The sequence below is a fragment of the Ranitomeya imitator genome, chromosome 4 (assembly GCF_032444005.1).
Source record: "Ranitomeya imitator isolate aRanImi1 chromosome 4, aRanImi1.pri, whole genome shotgun sequence".
Lineage (NCBI taxonomy): Eukaryota > Metazoa > Chordata > Amphibia > Anura > Dendrobatidae > Ranitomeya > Ranitomeya imitator.
In genome coordinates, this window is record NC_091285.1 from 102,555,070 (window position 1) to 102,576,222 (window position 21,153).

At 46.3% G+C, this 21,153-nt stretch overlaps 1 protein-coding gene across 2 annotated transcripts in view; it reads right to left on the bottom strand.

Moving 5' to 3' along the window:
* SLC4A9 (solute carrier family 4 member 9) overlaps positions 1 to 21,153 on the bottom strand; it is an 859,184-nt gene that overhangs the window by 94,056 nt on the left and 743,975 nt on the right. For both annotated transcript variants that reach the window (XM_069763883.1, XM_069763884.1), the window contains one exon: positions 319 to 391. In XM_069763883.1, the coding sequence (XP_069619984.1) occupies positions 319 to 391 (73 nt within the window). The remainder of the gene's footprint in view (positions 1 to 318; positions 392 to 21,153) is intronic.

Genomic DNA, 21,153 nt, shown 5'->3' on the forward strand with positions numbered 1-21,153 from the left:
CCCCTCCTTCTGCAGCATGAAAAACTCATCATGAGCAAACAATTTTAGCCTAAAATGTATTGAAAGATACTGCTATACATTTCAATAAGTATGCCACTTAAAGCAATAGAGGTAGGGGACAGGGTACTTAAAAAACATGTCTTTTCTGTACATAATAAAAAAGAACACAAAACCTTGGTAACCTAACAAACCATAGTCAAAAGACTATTAATGTAAGGGTATGCCTCCATACACATCTGAATTTATTGCAAAACAGGCATATACTTCGCAGAATGGCATCTTGAAATTAACATAACTTCATAAAACTTAATAAAATACCTTAAGAACTGGGGACAAAAACACAGAAATTCCAGTCAGGATGAATACTGTTAAGCCAGTTACTCTTTGTTCCCTGTAAACACAAAACAGTTTTAATAGAAACTCTGCATCTAATTCAACACTCAAGAGCTTTTATTTAGAAATTTAAAAGACAGCCAAATAACATTATTATGTAACTTGACAGACTGCCAATAATGTTATTTTAATTGTATTTCTTTACATAAGCAAAGTGCAGTAAAAGGGTTAGCAGGCTTTAAAAAATGTTAAACTATGTTGTATTTCTGTGGAGGAAGTTCCACTTGTCCATAGAATGTCATAGTGCAAGAATGAGATTTTCCCATTTGTCTGCTTTGTCCATCTAATGCAGGGGTGCACAACTCCAGTCCTCCAGGGCCACCAGCAGTGCATGTTTTCAGGATTTCGTTAGCATTTTACAAGGTGTTGGAATCATCACTTGGGCAGGGGATTAAAATAATCACCTTCGCAATACTAAGGAAATCCCGCAAACATGCACTGTTGATGGCCCTGGAGGACTGGAGTTGTGCACCCCTGCTCTAATGCGTGCACTGTAAATCTGTGCACATATACCACAGAAAAGCAGTATGATCCCTTAACTCATTCCTGCAGCATAATCGACCAGGATTATCTGTTTAACTCTTTAAATGCCGCAGAAAAAAGGAACTGCAGCATTAGAAAAGTTGAGAGGGGGCGGGCTCCCTCTTTACCCCATTGGCCAATGATGAGCTCACAAAGTGCGAATGGTCATCATGGTAACTGAAGATCAAAGGTTGACCTCAGAATCTGTAAGATATGGTATGATGATCTGATAAATCCTGAAACAAGCAGGGCCTAAAAGACTTCCTGTCAGTATTACAGTGAAAATTAAATATTGCTGGGCATTATGTAACATGGCACGGGGTGGTAGCTGTGGCAAGGTACTCATCTCCCATGCCCCAGCACCCTTGCGCAGGCGTGTACTATGGAGGACAGAGAATGAACTTCAATCCAATATTGCAGCCAGCGTGCAGCCAGCGGGTAAGGAAAGGGTGAATCAAACATCCAAAAACCCCGCCTCCATGGCTGAAGATTGTTCCCTCCAAATTCAGGTGACAGTGTCCCTTTAATGACCAAGCCAATTTTTACAATTCTGACCATTGTCCCTTCATGAGGTAATAACTCTGGAACCCTTCAATGGATCCCGGTGATTCTGACAATGTTTTTTCATGACATTTTGTACTTCATGACAGTGGTAAAATTTCTGTGAAATATCTTGCGATTATTTGTGAAAAAAACAGAAATTTGGCAAAAATTTTGAAAATTTAGCAATTTTCCAAATTTGATTTTTTTATGCCCTTAAATCACAGAGATACACAAAATACTTAAGTAGCATTTCCTACATGTCTACTTTATATCAGCACAATTTTAGAACCAATATTTTTTTTGTTAGGAAGTTATAAGGGTTAAAATTAAAAAGCCATTTCTCATTTTTACAACACCATTTTTTTTAGGGACCACCTCACATTTGAAGTCACTTTGAGGGGTCTATATGATAGAAAATACCCAAAAGTGACACCATTCTAAAAACTTCAACCCTCAAGGGGCTCAAAACCACATTCAAGACATTTATTAACCCTTCACGTGCTTCACGGGAATTTTCGGAATATTTTGAAAAAAAAAATGAATATTTAACTTTTTTCACAAAAAATTTAATTCAGACCAATTTTTTTTATTTTACCTAGGGTAACAGGAGAAAGTGGACCACAAAAGTTGTTGTGCAATTTGTCCTGAGTATGCCGATACCCAATTAGTGCAGGTAAACTACTGTTTGGGTGCATGAGCATACTAACAGAACAGATGATACATAGGTCTGTGTTTATATCAAAATAAAAAATTTATTAATAAAAATAGCAACAAAAAGACAAAGGTATTAAGGGATTAATCACAAGGGAATATTACACAAAAATGGTGCACAAAATAGGCCGCGCAGGGACCAATGCTGCAGTAAATAAGGTAAAGATGATTCACAAAAAATGGGCTATATTGTGCCCAAAAGATGCTCCATGTATTATATCCAGAGTATAAATACAGTTATAAAAACCTACAAACATCAAACATGGGGTATAGCCGTGGTATATATTATCATAGATTTGCCCCCACTGGCCACAAAGTAACCGTCAATCACCTTTCCACAAGAATGTCATAGACCAATGCATGAATAGCAACATACGTTACAAAAAATACAACATTACCGGTGATGACAGGGCAAGGAGAATGCAGCCAAGTCCATGCGCGTCCGCCCCAATTTGTTTGGTGCATGGAAGAGCTCGGAATGGAAGGAGCGCCGTTTGACTTTTCAATGCAAAATTAGCTGGAATTGAGATCGGATGCCATGTCACGTTTGGAGTGCCCCGATGTGCCAAGAAAAGCCCCACAAGTGACACCATTTTGGAAAGTAGACCCCCTAAGAAATTTATCTAGATGTGTGGTGAGCACTTTGAAACCACAAGTTCTTCACAGAAGTTTATAAGGTAGAGCTGTAAAAATAAAAAATCATAGTTTTTCCACAAAAGTGATAATTATTTCCCCAAGCGTAACAGAAGAAACTGGACCACAAAAGTTATTGTGCAATGTGTCCTGCGTATGCTGATACACCATATGTGGGGATACACCACTGTTTGGGCGCATGGCAGAGCTCAGAAGGGGAGGAGCGCCAGATTTTACTGTTATGGTTTGCAGGTGCCATGACCCACTGGGAGAGCCCATGAGGTGCCAAAACAACAGAACCCCCCATAACTGACCCCATTTTACCAACTACACCTCTCAATGAATTCATCTAGGTGTGCAGTGATCATATTGACAACATAGGTGTGTCACAGAATTGCATACCATTGGGCAATGAGGAGAAAATAACTACATTTTAACCACCAACATTTTGTTTTAGCCAAAGATTTTACATTTTCACACAAGAAGTGGGTAAAAATGGCAGCAAAATTTTTCCATAATTTCTACTGAATGTGGCAATACCCCATATGTGGTTGTACAGTGCTACTTAGCCGTGCAGAGACTCGGGAGGAACGGAGTGCTATTTGCCTATTCAAGTGAATGGGTCTGTGCACATGTCAGTGTGTTTCCATGGACCTTGTATCCGTGGGCAAAACATGTGGACATGTCCATTTTTTAATGTAATCACGGTCCATAAAACGCCCCGCACACATGCATACACATAACACACATGGATGTCATCCATCTGACGCATCGGTGCCGGGGAAGAAGCATTACAGTAAGCACTGTTCCCCATCCCCGGGTGCTGAACATGGCTCTCCTCATTCTTTCCTGTTCTGCTGGCAATCAGCGCGAGCAGGGGAGAAGTTACAATTAAGTAATAAGAGACAACAGGCGGCAGCTGATGGGACTATTACTCTCATCAGCCTACCCCTGCTGCTGCTAATAACAGTGACAGCAGGAGCAGTGGATGGGAGTATTCATCTGCCGCTCCTGCACTGTAAATAAATATGGTATTTAAAAAATAAGTGGCGTAGGTTCTCCCCTATTTTTGATAACCAGCCAGACAAAACTCACAGCTGGGGGCTGCATCCCTCAGCTGTCAGCTTCAGCAAGGTTGGATATCAAGAATAAAGGGGTCCCCACATCATATCTTTTAATTATTTAAATAAACAGTTTAAAAAAATGGTGTGGGTCCCCCTCATTTTTGACAACCAGCCTTGCTAAAGCTCACAGCTGGGGGCTGGTATTCTCAGGCTGGTAAGGGGCCATGGATACTGACCCCCCAGCCTAAAAATAGCAGCCCACAGCTTCCTAGAAAAGGCACATCTATTAGATGCACCAAATCTGGTGCTTTGCCAGGCTTTTCCACTTACCCTGTAGCGGTGGCAAGTGGGGTAATAGTTGTGGGGTTGATGTCACCGTTGACATCAAGCCCATGGCTAAGTAATGGAGAAGCATCTATAAAACACCTATCCATTACAAATCCTATCATTGTAATGTTAAATAAAGACAGAGCCAGAATAAAAAGTCTTTTATTTGAAAAAAGATGAGACACCTTTTATTATTCTTAATTAAACCATACTTCAACGCCTAATCCAAGCGATGCCCTCGATCTCCTGAAATAAAAGTAAAATAAAAAAACAATAATATACCATACCTGTTTGTCGTTCTGTCCCACGCCATAATCCATATGTGGGGATATACAGTTTTCAATCTGGATGGTGCTAAGATGCGACCATCCCGGCTGAGGATGGAGCTAAGTGACCGGATGTAACCTCTATGACGTCACCCGCGGTCACTGAAGCTCCGCTCCCAAGCAGCTCATTCACCAGTGGTATTCAGCCGGGATGGTCGCAGTAAGTATGGTTTAATTAAGAATAGCTGCAGTAAGTTGCAGTAAGTATGGTTTAATTAAGAATAATAAAGGGTGTCTGTCATTTTTTCAAATCAAAGACTATATTCTGTCTGTGTCTTTATTTAATATTACAACTATAGAATTTGTAATGGATAGGTGTCTTATTGTAAGGATTTAGACTGTACATCTGTTCCTATCTGCTGTTGCCCTCAGTTCAGTTACTTTTGCCCTTACCTAAGATGGAGTCACTGGCCTCACGGGGGCCATCTTGCTTCCTGTCAGACTTTCCCTGTTCCTGTCTGTGGTGTATGTAAGGGAGCTCTGTATATTACTCATTGGTTGAGTATCTTGTTCCTGGACTTGTGATCAAGCTGGAAGAACTGCTATCTTGCTGGTTCTTTGTTACCTTGGGATACCCCGTCTGTCTCCAGATCTACATCTCTTCATCGTAAGACTTGTTTCCCTGGATCTGCTCTCTGCTGCTAGACTGTTCCCTGCTAGGAGGCCTGGCCTGGTCTCCAGGTCTCTGGACCTGACATACTTGGACTTCCACGGTCTGTACATGTGCTTACTGCTTATCCAGCTCTGTCTGCTACTAACCTGCTGTGTCATAGCTGTTTACCTGCATACCATCATAAATATTCTTGAACTCTTAACCTGTTGTCTCTCGGTCTCTTTTCTGACCCATGATACTGATCTCCACTGCACTTAGCACTAAGTTTATAACACTTATACTGTAGACGCTTCTCCATTACTAAGCCATGGGCTTGATGTCACCGGTGACATCAACCCCACAACTATTACCCCACTTGCCACCGCTACAGGGCAAGTGGAAAAGCCTGTCAAAGCACCAGATTTGATGCATCTAATAGATGTGCCTTTTCTGGTCAGCTGCGGGCTGCTATTCTTAGGCTGGGGGGTCTATATCCATGGCCCCTTACCAGCCTGAGAACACCAACCCCCAACTGTGAGCTTTAGCAAGGCTGGTTGTCAAAAATGGGGGGGACCCACTCCTATTTTTTAAATTATTTATTAATTTATAGTGCAGCGCCCCATGGTCCTGGTCATTGCAGTCATGTCATTTTCCTCTAGGGGAGAGTGATGTTACGTTTGGAGGCAAAGAAGGACAACTGCATCCAGGTATCACAAATATGCAAAACATTTCACACTCCAGGCCACCAGGGGGAGCTCTGCTCCTATTTATTAGGTCACTCTCCACATAGGTAAATGTGCTGAATTCTGCTTTTGGGTTCCCTCCAGTGGTTGCAGGTGGGAATGCAGTTGTCTCTGAGTCGCAGTCCTGGCCAGGTGTATCTGCTGATTGCAGTTTTGACTGGGATATTTAGGTGTGCAGGATTCATTAGCCCTTGCCAGTTGTCAATGTTTCTTGTGAAGTGTTGGAGCTATTTCTGGCTTCTCCTGCTTGGCTGCCATTTCAGCAAAGATAAGTGTCTGTTTCTTTTTCTGTGGCACACTTGCTGTGTGCTTGTTTTTGTTTGTATTCCTGCTCTGAACGTAGGATTCGCTGGAGTTGCAGATATACGCTCCTACGTCTTTAGTTAGATGGAGGAAGTTTTTGTATATTCTGCTGTGGATATTTTTGAAGGGTTTTAATACTGACCGCACAGAACTCTGTCCTATCCTGTCCTATTTTAGCTAGAGTGGCCTCGTGTACTAAATCCTGTTTTTCTGCCTGTGTATGTTTTTTCCTCTCCGACTCACCGCCAATATTTCTGGGGGGCTGTCTATCCTTTGGGGTTCTGCTCTAAGGCAAGATAGTATTCCTATTTCCATCTTTAGGGGTATTTAGTCCTCCGGCTGTGACGAGGTGTCTAGGTTTGTTAGGTACACTCCACGGCTACTTCTAGTTGCGGTGTTAAGATCAGGATTGCCGTCAGTATAGTGACCACCTACTCCAGTGAAAGTTTTCATGCTGCTCCAAGGTCACCGAATCATAACAGTACAACTGGCCCATAATGAGTTAAATGCCTCTCAGAAGAAGGGAAGAAAGGTGTTGAGCCATTTTTTTTCTTCAGTCTGTTTTGTGTTCTCTTCCCTCTTAATCTCTGGGTGACAGAGGAGCTTTGTGCTAGCATGAATGTTCAGGAAATAGCTTCTCGTGTAGACCAGCTTACTGCTAGGGTACAGTGTATTTCAGATTATATTGCTCAGACTCCTGCTTTAGAACCGAAGATTCCTACTCCTGATTTGTTTTCTGGTGACAGGTCCAAATTTTTGAGTTTTAAAAACAACTATAAACTGTTTTTTGCTCTGAGACCTCGATCCTCCGGTGATTCCATTCAGCAGGTAAAGATCCTAATCTCCCTGCTGCGTGGCGACCCGCAGGATTGGGCGTTTTCCCTGGAATCTGGGGATCCGGCTTTGCTTAATATAGACTACTTTTTTCAGGCTTTGGGATTATTATATGATGAACCTAATTCTGTGGATCAAGCTGAGAAGACCTTGTTGGCCCTGTCTCAGGGTCAAGAGGCAGCAGAATTGAATTGTCAGAAATTCAGAAAATGGTCTGTGTTGACTAAATGGAATAATGATGCTTTGGCGGCAATTTTCAGAAAGGGTCTTTCTGAATCCGTTAAAGATGTTATGGTGGGGTTTCCCACGCCATCCGGTCTGAGTGATTCTATGTCTCTGGCCATTCAGATTGACCGGCGCTTGCGGGAGCGCAGAACTGTGCGCGCTGTGGCGTTATCCTCAGAGCAAATTCCTGAAACAATGCAGTGTGATAGGATTCTGTCTAGAACGGAACGACAAGGTTTCAGACGTCAGAATAGGTTGTATTATTATTGTGGCGACGCTTCTCATGTCATTTCTGTCTGCCCTAAGCGGACAAAGAGGATCGCCAGTTCAATGACCATCAGTACTGTACAACCTAAATTTTTGTTATCTGTGTCCTTGATCTGCTCATTGTCATCATTTTCTGTCATGGCGTTTGTGGATTCAGGCGCCGCCTTGAACTTAATGGACTTTGAGTTTGCCAAGCGTTGTGGTTTTTCCTTGCAGCCTTTGCAGAACCCTATTCCTTTAAGGGGCATTGATGCTACACCCTTGGCTAAAAATAAGCCCCAGTTTTGGAGACAGGTGACCATGCGCATGGCGCCAGCCCATCAGGAGGATTGTCGATTTCTGGTGTTGCACAATTTGCATGATGCTATCGTGCTGGGTTTTCCGTGGTTGCAGGTACATAATCCTGTGTTGGATTGGAAGTCCATGTCTGTGACTAGTTGGGGTTGTCAGGGGGTTCATAATGATGTTCCTTGGATGTCAATCTCCTCTTCTTCCTCTTCTGAAATTCCAGAGTTTTTGTCTGATTTTCAGGATGTATTCGATGAGCCCAAGTCCAGTTTCCTTCCACCGCACAGAGACTGCAATTGTGCTATTGACTTGATTCCAGGCTGTAAGTTTCCTAAGGGTCGACTTTTCAACCTGTCTGTGCCTGAACATACCGCCATGCGGAGCTATATTAAGGAGTCTTTGGAGAAAGGGCATATTCGACCATCTTCTTCACCATTGGGAGCGGGGTTCTTGTTGCTAAAAAAGATGGTTCCTTGAGACCCTGTATTGATTATCGCCTCTTGAATAAGATCACGGTCAAGTTTCAATACCCTTTACCTTTGCTTTCCGATTTGTTTGCTAGGATTAAGGGAGCTAGTTGGTTTACGAAGATTGACCTTCGGGGGGCATATAATCTTGTTCGTATTAAGCAGGGTAATGAATGGAAAAGTGCGTTTAACACGCCCGAAGGCCATTTTGAATACCTTGTGATACCTTGTGATGCCATTTGGACTCTCTAATGCTCCATCTGTTTTTCAGTCCTTCATGCATGATATCTTCCGGACTTATCTTGATAAATTCTTGATTGTATATTTGGACGATATTTTGATTTTTTCCGATGATTGGGAGTCTCATGTGCAACAGGTCAGGATGGTATTTCAGATCCTTCGTAACAATGCCCTGTTTGTGAAAGGGTCTAAGTGTCTCTTTGGGGTGCAGAAAGTCTCTTTTTTGGGCTTCATTTTTTCTCCCTCGACTATAGAGATGGATCCGGTTAAGGTTCAGGCCATTCATGATTGGATTCAGCCCACATCCGTGAAGAGCCTTCAGAAATTTTTGGGTTTTGCAAATTTTTCTCGCCGTTTCATTGCTAATTTTTCTAGCGTGGTTAAACCCTTGACCGATTTGACGAAGAAGGGCGCTGATGTGGCGAATTGGTCCTCTGCGGCTGTCTCTGCCTTTCAGGAGCTTAAACGTCGATTTACTTCTGTTCCAGTGTTGTGCCAACTGGATGTTTCTCTTCTGTTTCAGGTGGAGGTTGATGCTTCTGAGATTGGGGCAGGGGCCGTTTTGTCTCAGAGGGATCCTGTTGGTTCCTTTATGAAACCATGTGCCTTCTTTTCCCGTAAGTTTTCGCCTGCTGAACGCAATTATGATATCGGCAATCGGAAGTTGTTGGCTATGAAGTGGGCGTTTGAGGAGTGGCGACATTGGCTTGAGGGAGTTAAGCACCGTATTGTGGTCTTGACCGATCATAAGAATTTGATTTACCTCGAGTCTGCCAAACGGCTAAATCCTAGACAGGCTCGATGGTCCTTTTTTTTTCCCGTTTTGATTTTGTGTTCTCGTACCTTCCAGGTTCTAAGAATATTAAGGCTGATGCCCTCTCTAGGAGTTTTTTGCCTGATTCTCCTGAGGTCTTAGAACCGGTCGGTATTCTGAAAGAAGCGGTGGTCCTTTCTGCCATTTCCCCTGATTTACGACGGGTTCTTCAGGAATTTCAGGCTGACAAACCTGACTGCTGTCCTGTGGGGAAACTGTTTGTTCCTGACAGATGGACTAGTAGAGTGATTTCTGAGGTTCACTGTTCCATGTTGGCTGGTCATCCTGGCATTTTTGGTACCAGAGACTTGGTTGGTAGGTCCTTTTGGTGGCCTTCTTTGTCGAGTGATGTGCGTTCTTTTGTGCAGTCCTGTGGGACTTGTGCTCAGGCCAAGCCTTGTTGTTCCCGTGCTAGTGGGTTGCTTTTGCCATTGTGAGTCCCTGAGAGGCCCTGGACGCATATTTCGATGGATTTTATTTCTGATCTTCCGGTCTCCCAGAAGATGTCTGTTATTTGGGTTGTTTGTGTTTTCTCTAAGATGGTTCATTTGGTGCCTTTGCCTAAATTGCCTTCCTCTTCAGATTTGGTTCCGTTGTTTTTTCAGCATGTGGTTCGTTTGCATGGTATTCCGGAGAATATTGTGTCCGACAGAGGTTCCCAGTTTGTTTCTAGGTTTTGGCGGGCCTTTTGTGCTTGGCTGGGCATTGATTTGTCTTTTTCTTCTGCATTTCATCCTCAGACAAATGGCCAGACCGAGCGAACTAATCAGACTTTGGAGACTTATTTGAGTTGCTTTCTGTTTGCTGATCAGGATGATTGGGTGGCCTTCTTGCCATTGGCCGAGTTTGCCCTTAATAATCGGGCTAGTTCGGCTACTTTGGTTTCGCCTTTCTTTTGTCATTTTGGTTTTCATCCTCGTTTTTCTTCTGGGCAGGTTGAGCCTTCTGACTGTCCTGGTGTGGATTCTGTGGTTGACAGGTTGCAGCAGATTTGGGCTCATGTGGTGAACAATTTGGTGTTGTCTCAGGAGGAGGCTCAACGTTTTGCTAACCGTCGTCGGTGTGTTGGTTCCAGGCTTCGGGTTGGGGATTTGGTCTGGTTGTCTTCCCGTCATGTTCCTATGAAGGTTTCTTCCCCTAAGTTTAAGCCTCGGTTTATTGGTCCTTATAAGATTTCTGAGATTATTAATCCGGTGTCTTTTCGTTTGGCGCTTCCGGCCTCTTTTGCTATCCACAATGTCTTCCATAGATCTTTATTGCGGAAATATGTGGAGCCCCTTGTTTCCTCGGTTGATCCTCCGGCCCTTGTGTTGGTTGATGGAGAGTTGGAGTATGTGGTTGAGAAGATTTTGGATTCTCGTTTTTCGAGGCGGAGGCTTCAGTACCTTGTCAAATGGAAGGGTTATGGCCAGGAGGATAATTCTTGGGTTTTTGCCTCTGATGTCCATGCTGCTGATTTGGTCCGTGCCTTTCATCTGGCTCATTCTGATCATCCTGGAGGCCCTGGTGAGGGTTTGGTGACCCCTCCTCAAGGAGGAGTGCCATCAACAGTTTGACGACATCGTCACCTCTGGTTATCAGAGTACTGCGTCAGTTGGTATTGTCTTGTTTGTCCTTGAATGCCTATTTTACGGCATCTCACGTGCCCGGTGTTCAAAATTGTATTGCCGACTCTTTATCTCGTTTTCAGTGGGAGCGCTTTCGGTCGCTGGGTCCCGACGCCGAGGAGATGGGGTTGGATTGCCCAGTGGAACTTTGGAGCGTGGTGTCCGGGCTGCAGAACCTTTAATTCAGGCATCCTTGGCTCCTAGTACGTGGTCGGCCTATCAGTTGGTATGGAGTTCTTGGGAGATTTGGTTGGCATCATGTGCTGTTGCTGATTTGGGACACGATCAAGTTGGGGCCTTGCTGCTATGGTTGAGACACGGGGCAGATCTCAGATGGTCGGCGGCTAAGGTTGACCGGATATTGGCAGGGTTGGCTTTTGGCTACGGGGTCTTCAGGATTTGACGAAGTCCTTTTTGGTGAAGCAAGCAGCGAAGGGGATGAGAAGAACAGGCACCCGAGGTGATCGCAGGCTCCCGGTGTCATTTGAGTTGTTGGAGCAGTTAGGCGCGCGGCTGGATGATATCTGTGATTCCCGTTTTGAGGCCGCCTTATTTCGGCTTGCTTTTTCCCTTGCATTTTTCGGGGCTTTGAGAGTGGGTGAGCTTGTTTCCCCTACTACTGTTCGGCAAGGGGGGCTTTGGGCGGGAGACGTTTTTGTGTCCAGGGGGTCTTTGGAATTTTGGATTCGGAAGTCTAAAACGGATCAGGTGGGGAGAGGTAAGAAGGTGGTACTGGGCGCGGTTCCGGGATCGGACATGTGTTCTATTCGTTATTGGCGGGTATTTGATGGTTTTCAACCAAACAGAAATGGGCCTTTGTTGTGTCACGAGGACGGGTCGTTTCTTTCTAAATATCAATTCGTGGTGGTTTTTCGGCAGGGATTAATGGCCAAGGGGGTGGACTCTTCTAGATTCGCCTCTCATTCTTTCCGTATTGGGGCTGCTACGGAAGCCGCTTTAACGGGGTCTATCAATCTGGGGTACCTCTTTCAGTACCACCCTGTGTTTCCGGAGGTCCACTCTGCTTTGGCTGGAGTCTGAATGAAGGACGCTGGCTAGAATTTCTTGACTACAGGGGAGCATATAAAAGCTGACTGCTACTCCAGGTATTTCCAGTCTAAAAGAACACACTTTATCTACAACACACAGAATATATAACACAGATACACAGGGCAGGTCAATAGAAAAAGCTGGCCAGACATACATTACAATAGCCACAGGGGGCCGGAGCCTGCTGGTATTTACTGTGGGAAATTACAAAGGTGGGGGGAGGTCAGAAAGAGAATATCTTGTCCAGGGATGCAGCCTGTGGACTGATGCATTTCACATGGAAACTATCATACAGAACATATATATAGCATAACATATTCTTGGTGCTGGGGGTTCTGTAACACGGCTCCCCTTTTCAGCTACGCGATCGGCATACACAGTCTGATCCTTAACGGATCGGTTTGGGGATGACCGAAGTTTATGGGGTTGGTACAAGTTCCGTTTGTCGACTTAGTCGATCTGCATTACCGTTTTGTATGCCGGTCTGTAGTGGATGGTGAAGTCCAGAGGTTGTAGGGCTAAACTCCACCACAGTAATCTGGCGTTGTCTCCGGAGACCTGATTAAGCCAGACTAGGGGATTATGGTCCGTTAGGAGGGAAAACTGTCGACCATACAAATATGGTTGTAACTTTTTGAGTGCCCATACTATTGCCAGGCACTCCTTCTCAATGGCCGCATAGCTTATTTCACGGGGCAGTAGTTTCCGACTCAGGTAAGCTACCGGGTGTTCTTGGCCGTCAGGCCCGACTTGGCTTAGTGCTGCCCCCAATCCAAACATAGAAGCATCTGTGTGAACCAGGAAACGTTTAGTTGGATCGGGTGCGGCCAATACAGGGGGTATTGGTGAGGGCGTCCTTTAGCTGGCGGAACGCTTCCTCACACTCTGGGGTCCAGGTTACCTGGCGGGGTTGGTTCTTACGGGTCAGATCAGTGAGGGGCTTGGCCACGCTGCTGTAATTGGGAACGAATTTCCTGTAATACCCCGCTGTCCCTAGAAACGCCATGACCTGGGTTTTAGTGCGTGGGGTGGGCCATTTGGCTATGGCCTCAATCTTGGCTGGTTCTGGTCTCTGTTTCCCACTTCCCACCCAATGCCCTAAATACTGAACCTCTGCTTTGCCCACGTGACACTTGTTTGGGTTCAGGGTGATTCCGGCCTTGTGGATGCTGTCTAATACTGTCTCTAGGTGATTTAGATGCTCTTCCCATGTCGTGCTGTAGATGGCGATGTCATCCAGGTAGGCACACGCATAGTCCTGGAGACCATCTAAAAGCCGGTCAGCCAGCCTCTGGAAGGTCGCGGGGCAGTCTTCATCCCGAATGGCATAACTCGAAACTGGAATAAGCCAAACGGGGGGACAAATGCCGACTTGGGAATAGCATCAGGACTAAGGGGAATCTGCCAGTAGCCTTTGCATAGATCGATGGTGGTCAAATACTTTGCCCCCGCCAACCGGTCTAACAAGTCATCCACACGCGGCATGGGATACGCATCCGTCACTGTTTTCTCATTGAGCTTACGATAGTCTACACAAAACCATGTAGTCCCATCCTTCTTGGGCACTAACACTACGGGGGATGCCCAGGGACTATTTGACTCTTCAATGACCCCTAAATGCAACATCTATTGTATCTCTTGTCGCATCCCTTCTCGTACAGACTCAGGGACGCGGAAGGGGTTTTGTTGCAGGGGGGTCTGATCCTGGGTCTCAACCTTGTGTTGTGCCAGGTGAGGGTACCCGGGTTTCCCCGAAAACATCCTCTGTCGCTGCCTCAACAACTCCTCCGCCTGCTGTCTCTCCCGGGGACCTAAGTCTTCACCCCAGTGTACCTGGTCCCATGTTTTAGACTGAGTCCTCTCCCCTAAGACATCTGGCAAGGGAAGTCCGGCTAAATCCTCTGCTTCAGGTGCACAGATGGCCACTACCTCTTCAGGGCGCTCCCGATAGGGCTTCAGCATATTCACGTGGAACATGCGGATAACCCTGGGGTCGTCACAATCGGCGACATTATAGGTGGTGTCGGCTATTTTCCCCACTACCTGGTAGGGCCCCTGCCATGCAGCTTGGAACTTGTTCTGCCTAGTGGGCTCTAATACCAGGACCTTCTGCCCTATTTCCAAGGTACGCTCTCTGGCCCTCCGATCGTACCATACGCGCTGGCACCGCTGGGCCGTCTGCATGTTCCCACGACAGCCTGGGTCAGCTCCTGTAGGCGGTCCTGGAATTCCAGCACATAGGTTACAATAGGAACCCCTTCTATGATGCCCTCCCCTTCCCAGTGTTCTAGCACTAAGTCTTGGGGTCCCCTTACCCGTCTCCCATATACCAGTTTGAATGGGGAGAACCCCGTGGATTCTTGGGGCACCTCTCGATAGGCAAACAGGAGGTGAGGCAAGAATTTCTCCCAGTCCCTGTAGGTCCTGGTAAAAGTCCCAGTGAGTTGTTTTAATGTCCCGTTAAAACGTTCACACAACCCATTGGTTTGCGGGTGGTACGGGGCGCTTCTAATGGACTTTACGCCGCACAGCTTCCACAGTTGGTTGGTCACCTCTGCTGTAAACTGGGTACCCTGGTCTGAGATAATCTCGCGGGGAAATCCAACCCGTGAGAAAACCTGGAGCAGGGCAGCCGCCACCGTCTCTGCCAGTATGTTAGGTAACGCAACCACCTCTGGATACCGTGTGGCATAATCTACCACTGTCAATATATACCTTTTCCCTGACGGACTGGGTTTGGCTAATGGCCCTATCAGATCGACCGCTACTTGACTAAATGGTTCCTCCACAATGGGGAGGTGGCGTAATTTGGCCTTGCATCGATCTCCCCTCTTGCCAATGTGCTGGCAACTGTCACAGGTCTGGCAGTATTGACGAACATCATAGGTTACCCCCGGCCAAAAGAAGTTTTGTGTCAGACGATGCCTGGTGCGACTGACGCCGAAGTGCCCGGCCAAGGGTATGTCATGAGAGATTCGCAGTAACTCCTGCCTATGCTTCTTGGGAACTACCAACTGTCATTTTATAAGGGAGCTCGTCCCTGTGTGGTGCTGCTCTGTGATCCGGTGGAGGAGTCCCTGCTCCCATATAAACTGTTCCCCTTTCAGTACCCCTCTCCCCTCCTGTGCCTTCCCCCGATATCCCTCCAATGAAGGATCCTCAAGTAACTCCCTCTTAAATTCATCTGGGGTGGCCCAAGAAATGTATCTGGCTATGGGAATACGGGTAGGGCTGGGATGTCTTACCTGGGCCTCCTCAGAGTGTGATTCCGCCTCCGCAGCTCGAGCTTGTCTCCGGGTGGTCACAGGATATGTCTCAGCCAGAGGGGCAACCAAGAAGGCAGACAACATGGGCCCCAAGTCATTTCCCAGCAAAACGTCTGCAGGCAAATCCTCCATCAAGCCGACCTCAACAAGGCCATCCCCAACTCCCCAGTTCAGGTGAATCCTGGCAGTGGGCAGTCAATGTATGGCTCCCCCTGCTACACAGACTGCCACTGTCCGGTCCGTCTTCTCTTGGTCCCGGACGAGATGAGGCTTCACAAGGGTCAAAGTTGCTCCGGAAACTCTTAGTCCCTGCATGCGTTTCGCATTAACCCACACGACCTGTCGATGCTGTTGTCGATTATCTGCCCGGGCTGCCTGCACGGAGTCTACTTCATGCAGCACTTCCTCCATGTGCCCCCAATGCCGGGTCAGCTTCGCCTTGGTAGCAGTGTACAGCCACACGGCGGAAGGTAGCTGTTCCCGCCTTTGGCTACTGGGTATGCTGAGTCCGGTTGGGACATTGTCTTTGCAGGTGGCCCAGCTGACGGCAGGTGTGACATCGCGCCCCAGGGGAACTGTAGTAGGCCGGGTTTCTAGCTGGTCCCCCTACAATCTTCGGTGGTTTAGGGCCCTCCAGGTCCATGGGCGGACCCCTAGTTACCATCTTTGATCCGGACAACTGAGGCCTCCTGGCGTCATGATGTTCATCGGCCAGACGAGCGGCTTCCTCAAGAGTCATTGGCCGCCTGTCCTGAAGCCATTCCTGTGTCTCGGGGTTTAGTCCATTAAAGAATCGTTCTAACAAGAAGAGCTGGAGGACGTCCTCCTTAGTGGTTGCTTGGCTCCCTTGTACCCACTGTAGCAGTGACCGCCGTAATTTACAGGCCCATTCAGCGTGGGTATCGGTTACTCGTTTTATAAGTCCACGGAACTTTTGGCGGTATGCCTCTGGTGTCAGCGCATACCGGGCCAAGATCACTTCTTTGATTCACTCATAGTCCATACAGTCCTCATCAGGTACCGTGCGATAGGCGTCCGCTGCCCGGCATGTCAGCTTGCTGGCCAGAATTTGAACCCGTTCCTCCGGCTTCACTTGATGAAGGGCACACTGCCGCTCAAAGTTCTGCAGAAAGCCATCAATGTCTTCCTCTGCCTCCCCCAACTGTTGAAAGGCATTATACTGGATCTTTTTGTGGCTTACTGTTGAAGGTAACTGGGCGGAGGCCAGAGCTCCCCTTGCTCACTGACTCTCCCCTCTCCGCTCTGCCATCTCCATCTTGGCCAGCTCCACTTTGGTCCGCTCTGCCATCTCCATCTTGGTTAGCTCTATCCTGGTCCGCTCGGCCATCTCTTCCTTCAGATCAGTACGCACATCAGCCATCACCTCTCGTATGATCTCTACTGCAGGGTTTGGGCCATAGAACGCCAGTCTGTTCTTTACCTCCCTCTGGAATTCAGTCTCCTCCACGTTCACATTGGGGGGCGCTGCACTGTCGTGTTCCATGATGGCTGCTATCAAATCCGCTTTTGTTTTGTTGCTGGCGATTAACCCTCGGGCTTCCACCAGATCTTTTAATGTAGTCCTCTTTAACTTCTGGTAGTTGTCTTCCATTCATTCCTTTCCTCCTGTAGAAGGGATATCACATCCCGCTGGCTGCCACCAGTGTAATGGGGTCTACCAATCTGGGGTACCTCTTTCAGTACCACCCCGTGTTTCCGGAGGTCCACTCTGCTTTGGCTGGAGTCTGAATGAAGGACGCTGGCTAGGATTTCTTGACTACATGGGAGCATAAAAAAGCTGACTGCTACTCCAGGTATTTCCAGTCTAAAAGAACACACTTTATTTACAACCCACAGAATATATAACACAGATACACAGGGCAGGTCAATAGAAAAAGCTGGCCAGACATACATTACAATAGCCGCAGGGGGCCAGAGCCTGCTGGTATTTACTGTGGGAAATTACAAAGGTGGGGGGAGGTCAGAAAGAGAATATCTTGTCCAGGGATGCAGCCTGTGGACTGATGCATTTCACATGGAAACTATCATACAGAACATATATATATAGCATAACATATTTTTGGTGCTGGGGGTTCTGTAACAGCCGCGCTGGGTGGTTTTGGCTCCTACAGTGGTACAGAGGATAGGTCGGTGGGAGTCTGGCCTTTATCGGACTTATGTTAGGCCTTGAGAGGTTGTTCAGTCGTTTTCGCGTGTTTTGCCTGCATGTTTTAAGCTGTTTATGTTTTTCAGGTTCAATCCCTTGTTGGTTTGGATTGTCGGTCACTCCTTCGTGTATTGGGGCGCGGATGTCTGACGGGATGGAAGACAGCTGGGTTTTTCCAGGGACGTAGCTGTTATCAGGTGGCTGGGTTTCCAGGATTTGGGCTGGAACAGTGTCATGCAAGAAGTATATAATGGAGTTCGGTTGGACAGGCCCCCTGATATCTTGGTGTTACATGTCGGGGGGAATGATTTGGGAGTTCGACCTTGTCGGGAGCTGATTCGAGACATCAAGCATGACCTGCTGAGATTGTGGGTTTCCTTTCGGGAGATGTCCGTAGTGTGGTCAGAGATTGTTCCGCGGAAATTTTGGAGGCATGCTAGGTCAGTCATTAAGATTAACAAAGCCCGTGTCAAGGTTAATCGGGCAGTGTCTGGTTTTGTGGTTCGGAATGGGGGTCTGGCAGTCCGGCATTTTGAGCTGGAACGTGGAGGCGACAAATTTCTTCTGGGCGATGGTGTCCATTTGAACGCCGTGGGCAGTGATTTGTGGGCCCTTGGGCTGCAGACCGGAATTGAAAGAGCCATAGCGGTTAGGGGTGGTGGGGTTTCGGGTACTTGAGGGGGGTCAAGCACCCTCGTTGTGGCGGTGGGAGGGGTCCTTGGAGTTGGTGCTAAATTGGCCTGGGGGATCCGTCGGGATATGGATTATCCAGTTGGTATAAGTTTTGGTTTCGGGTCTGGTGTTTTGGGGGAATCTTGGCAACAGTGGGCCAGATTCCTAAGTTGAAAGTGGACATTGGTAACCCTCTGGGGTAATTTTGGTGCTCTCGAGCCAGTGGGGTAACGGCTGAGAGTAAGCTATGGTTGGTTCTCGTCCACTAGTTTATCGTATGGTTAACACCAGATTTTTAGCTTCAAGGACCCCTTCCAGCTTATTTACTGTTATATGTTTTGTTTGTTTGTAATAAAGGCCGCTGTGGCCAAGTATATCCATTTGGGAGTCATGTCTTTATTTTGGGGATCGGGAGAAGGGTCGGTGACCCTCGGGAGAGTACGTAGTAAGTATCAGTCGACAATACCAATGTCATGAACATGCTGCGTTTTTTTTCTGGAATGTAATTCCGCTCAGGAAAACAACGCAGCATGTGCACAAAAAATGCGGATTGCATTCTATTAAATAGGATGCTTAATGTGAGCATTATTTTTGTGGTTTTATAGCGTTTTTATAGCAAAAAAAACATGAAAAAAACGCGAAAAATCTGCTACGTGTGCACACAGCCGAAGACTTCCACACAGGCCGCCCTGAAGCACAAGCATATCATAAACTCAAAACTGAAAATAAAGATTAAAGAGAACCTGTCAGTTTTGTGAAATAGCAGCTAAAAATATCACCTTATTCAGAGTCTTCTATGCATTGCCTAAATCCTTATATAACCCCCTGACTCCCCTTGTATACTCCCGAAAACCTTTTTTAAATTTCTCCCGCGCTGTATTGTAATTTTCTCGGTCCTGTCCGATGGCTATGGTTTTGGGCCTTTGCATCCCTCCCCCTGGCTCCGGCTCGCCATCCTCCTGACGGATAATGATCCACATCACCATGCGACATATCGCACCTGCTCAGAAATATTGCATTTTGCACCTGCGCAGTATCCTTTGACCAGCTGCTGGCAAAGTCGAGAAATAGAAGTGTGCATGCGCTGGCAAATGTAGTTCCGGTACATGAGATGGAAATACGTGTCGGCGCATGACACTTCTGTTTTTCAGCTTTGACTGCATTTGGGCAAAGCATACTGCTCAGGCGCAAGACGCAATATTTCTGAGCAGGCGCAAGATGTTGCACGGTGCAAGAGGCGTCATCCATGAAGTAGGACGGCGAGCCATAGCCGATAGGAGTGATGTAGAGGCCCAAAACCACACCCATCGGACTGGACTGAGAAGATTACCATGCAGTGCGGCATTAATTATAAAGTTGTTTTGGGAGTATACAAGAGGAGTCAGGGGTTATATAAGGATTTAGGGAATGTATAGCAGAAGCTGAATAAGGTGATATTTCTAGCTGCTATGTCACAAAACTGATAACAGGTTCTTTTTAAACAACCACAATATAAATTTCATCAACCAAGGTATCATTTTAATCAATATAACGGTGCCAACCTGGCAGTATTTGTAGGTTACTGTGCAAAATCCTGTTGACAGGTTCCCTTTTAAGTCTTGCCTTAAAGATGTGAAATGCTGCTCAATGGGGTTTTAGATCTGGTGATTGACTCCTCCATTGCAGAATATTCCAATTCTTTGCCTTAAAAACCTCTTGTGTTGCTTTCACAGTAAATTTTGATTCATTGTGCAGCTGAACTGTAAAGTGTCATCCAATCAACCTTGCTGCATTTGGTTGAATTAGAACAGAAAATATAGTCCTGTACACTTGGGAATCATCACAGCTGATTCTGTCTTTAGTCATATCATGAATAGGCACAAGTGACCCATGGGAAGACACGCATGCCAATGCCATCACACTGTCTCTTCCATGTTTTACAGAGGATGTGTTGTACTTTTGATCATGAGCCATTCCAAGCCCTCTGCGCTAGCTTCTTTAGATGTTTTTTCGTCTGCCTCTAATCTGTCCTTTCTATATTTAAGGCTGATTAATGATTTTTCGGTGGACGCCCAAGCCTTTTTGATTATCCTAGCTCACCAATGCTTTCTTTAGTTTTTGCAGAATGAACCAAACTGTTGATTTGGCAGATGCGTCAGCTACATCATGAATCATCGGAAATTCCCATCATTCTCATCCTAAACACTTATGGAATATCCACATATTCTGACTCTTCAAGGAAGTATGAGTCTCTAAATCCTTAGCCATCAATCCGTTACATAACTGTATGATTGTTGTACCCTCATGTCAGGTGTCCTCAGATAGTGCCAACTCAGCTACCAGTGATTTGTAATAAGAGTGCAGGAGAAACAGAGTTGATATTCTCTGGAATCTTGAATTAAATACAATGCAGCAGGTGGAAAGAGTAATCCAAAACAGAGAAGCATACATGTGCATCGAAAGATGGTTACAGCAAACTAATAATGAAGAAGAAGGGAGGAGCAAGGGCTAACATCATCAACTACAGAAGAAACAAAGGGACAAATTTCAGAGGGCAAGCTTCTCCCTAGCAACAGCAGAATTAAATGCATAACACAGAAAATACATAAGTTGTTCCCATTCATGGGACACAACACCACAGATTTGTCAGAAATGTATAGTAGATGCTGATCCCACTAAGGCTACGTTCACATTAGCGTCATGCGACGCAGCGTCGCCGACGCAACGCACGACGCATCGGAAACGCACGCAAAAACGCACCTTTTTTGACGCAAGCGTCGGACGGATGCGTCGTAAAACGCAGCGTTTTTGGTGCGTTTTTGTTGCGTTTTTACAAAAAACGCAGCGTTTTACGACGCATGCGTTGTCAAACACTGATTAGATCTTTACACACAATTTAGTGTCTAGACACTAGATAACACCACCAATGAATAGAAGAGGGTGGGTCTAGTGTCTAGACAATCGATAATGCCACCAATGGGTAGATGAGGGTGGGTATTAATGTAATAGTGGTATATATACCCCGGCATAGATTATTTCCAACCATAGAGCATCAAGATGGATCGTTCCATGCAGAGTATCTACCTCAATTTTGAGCTGGAATTAGCCCTTGCTATTGCT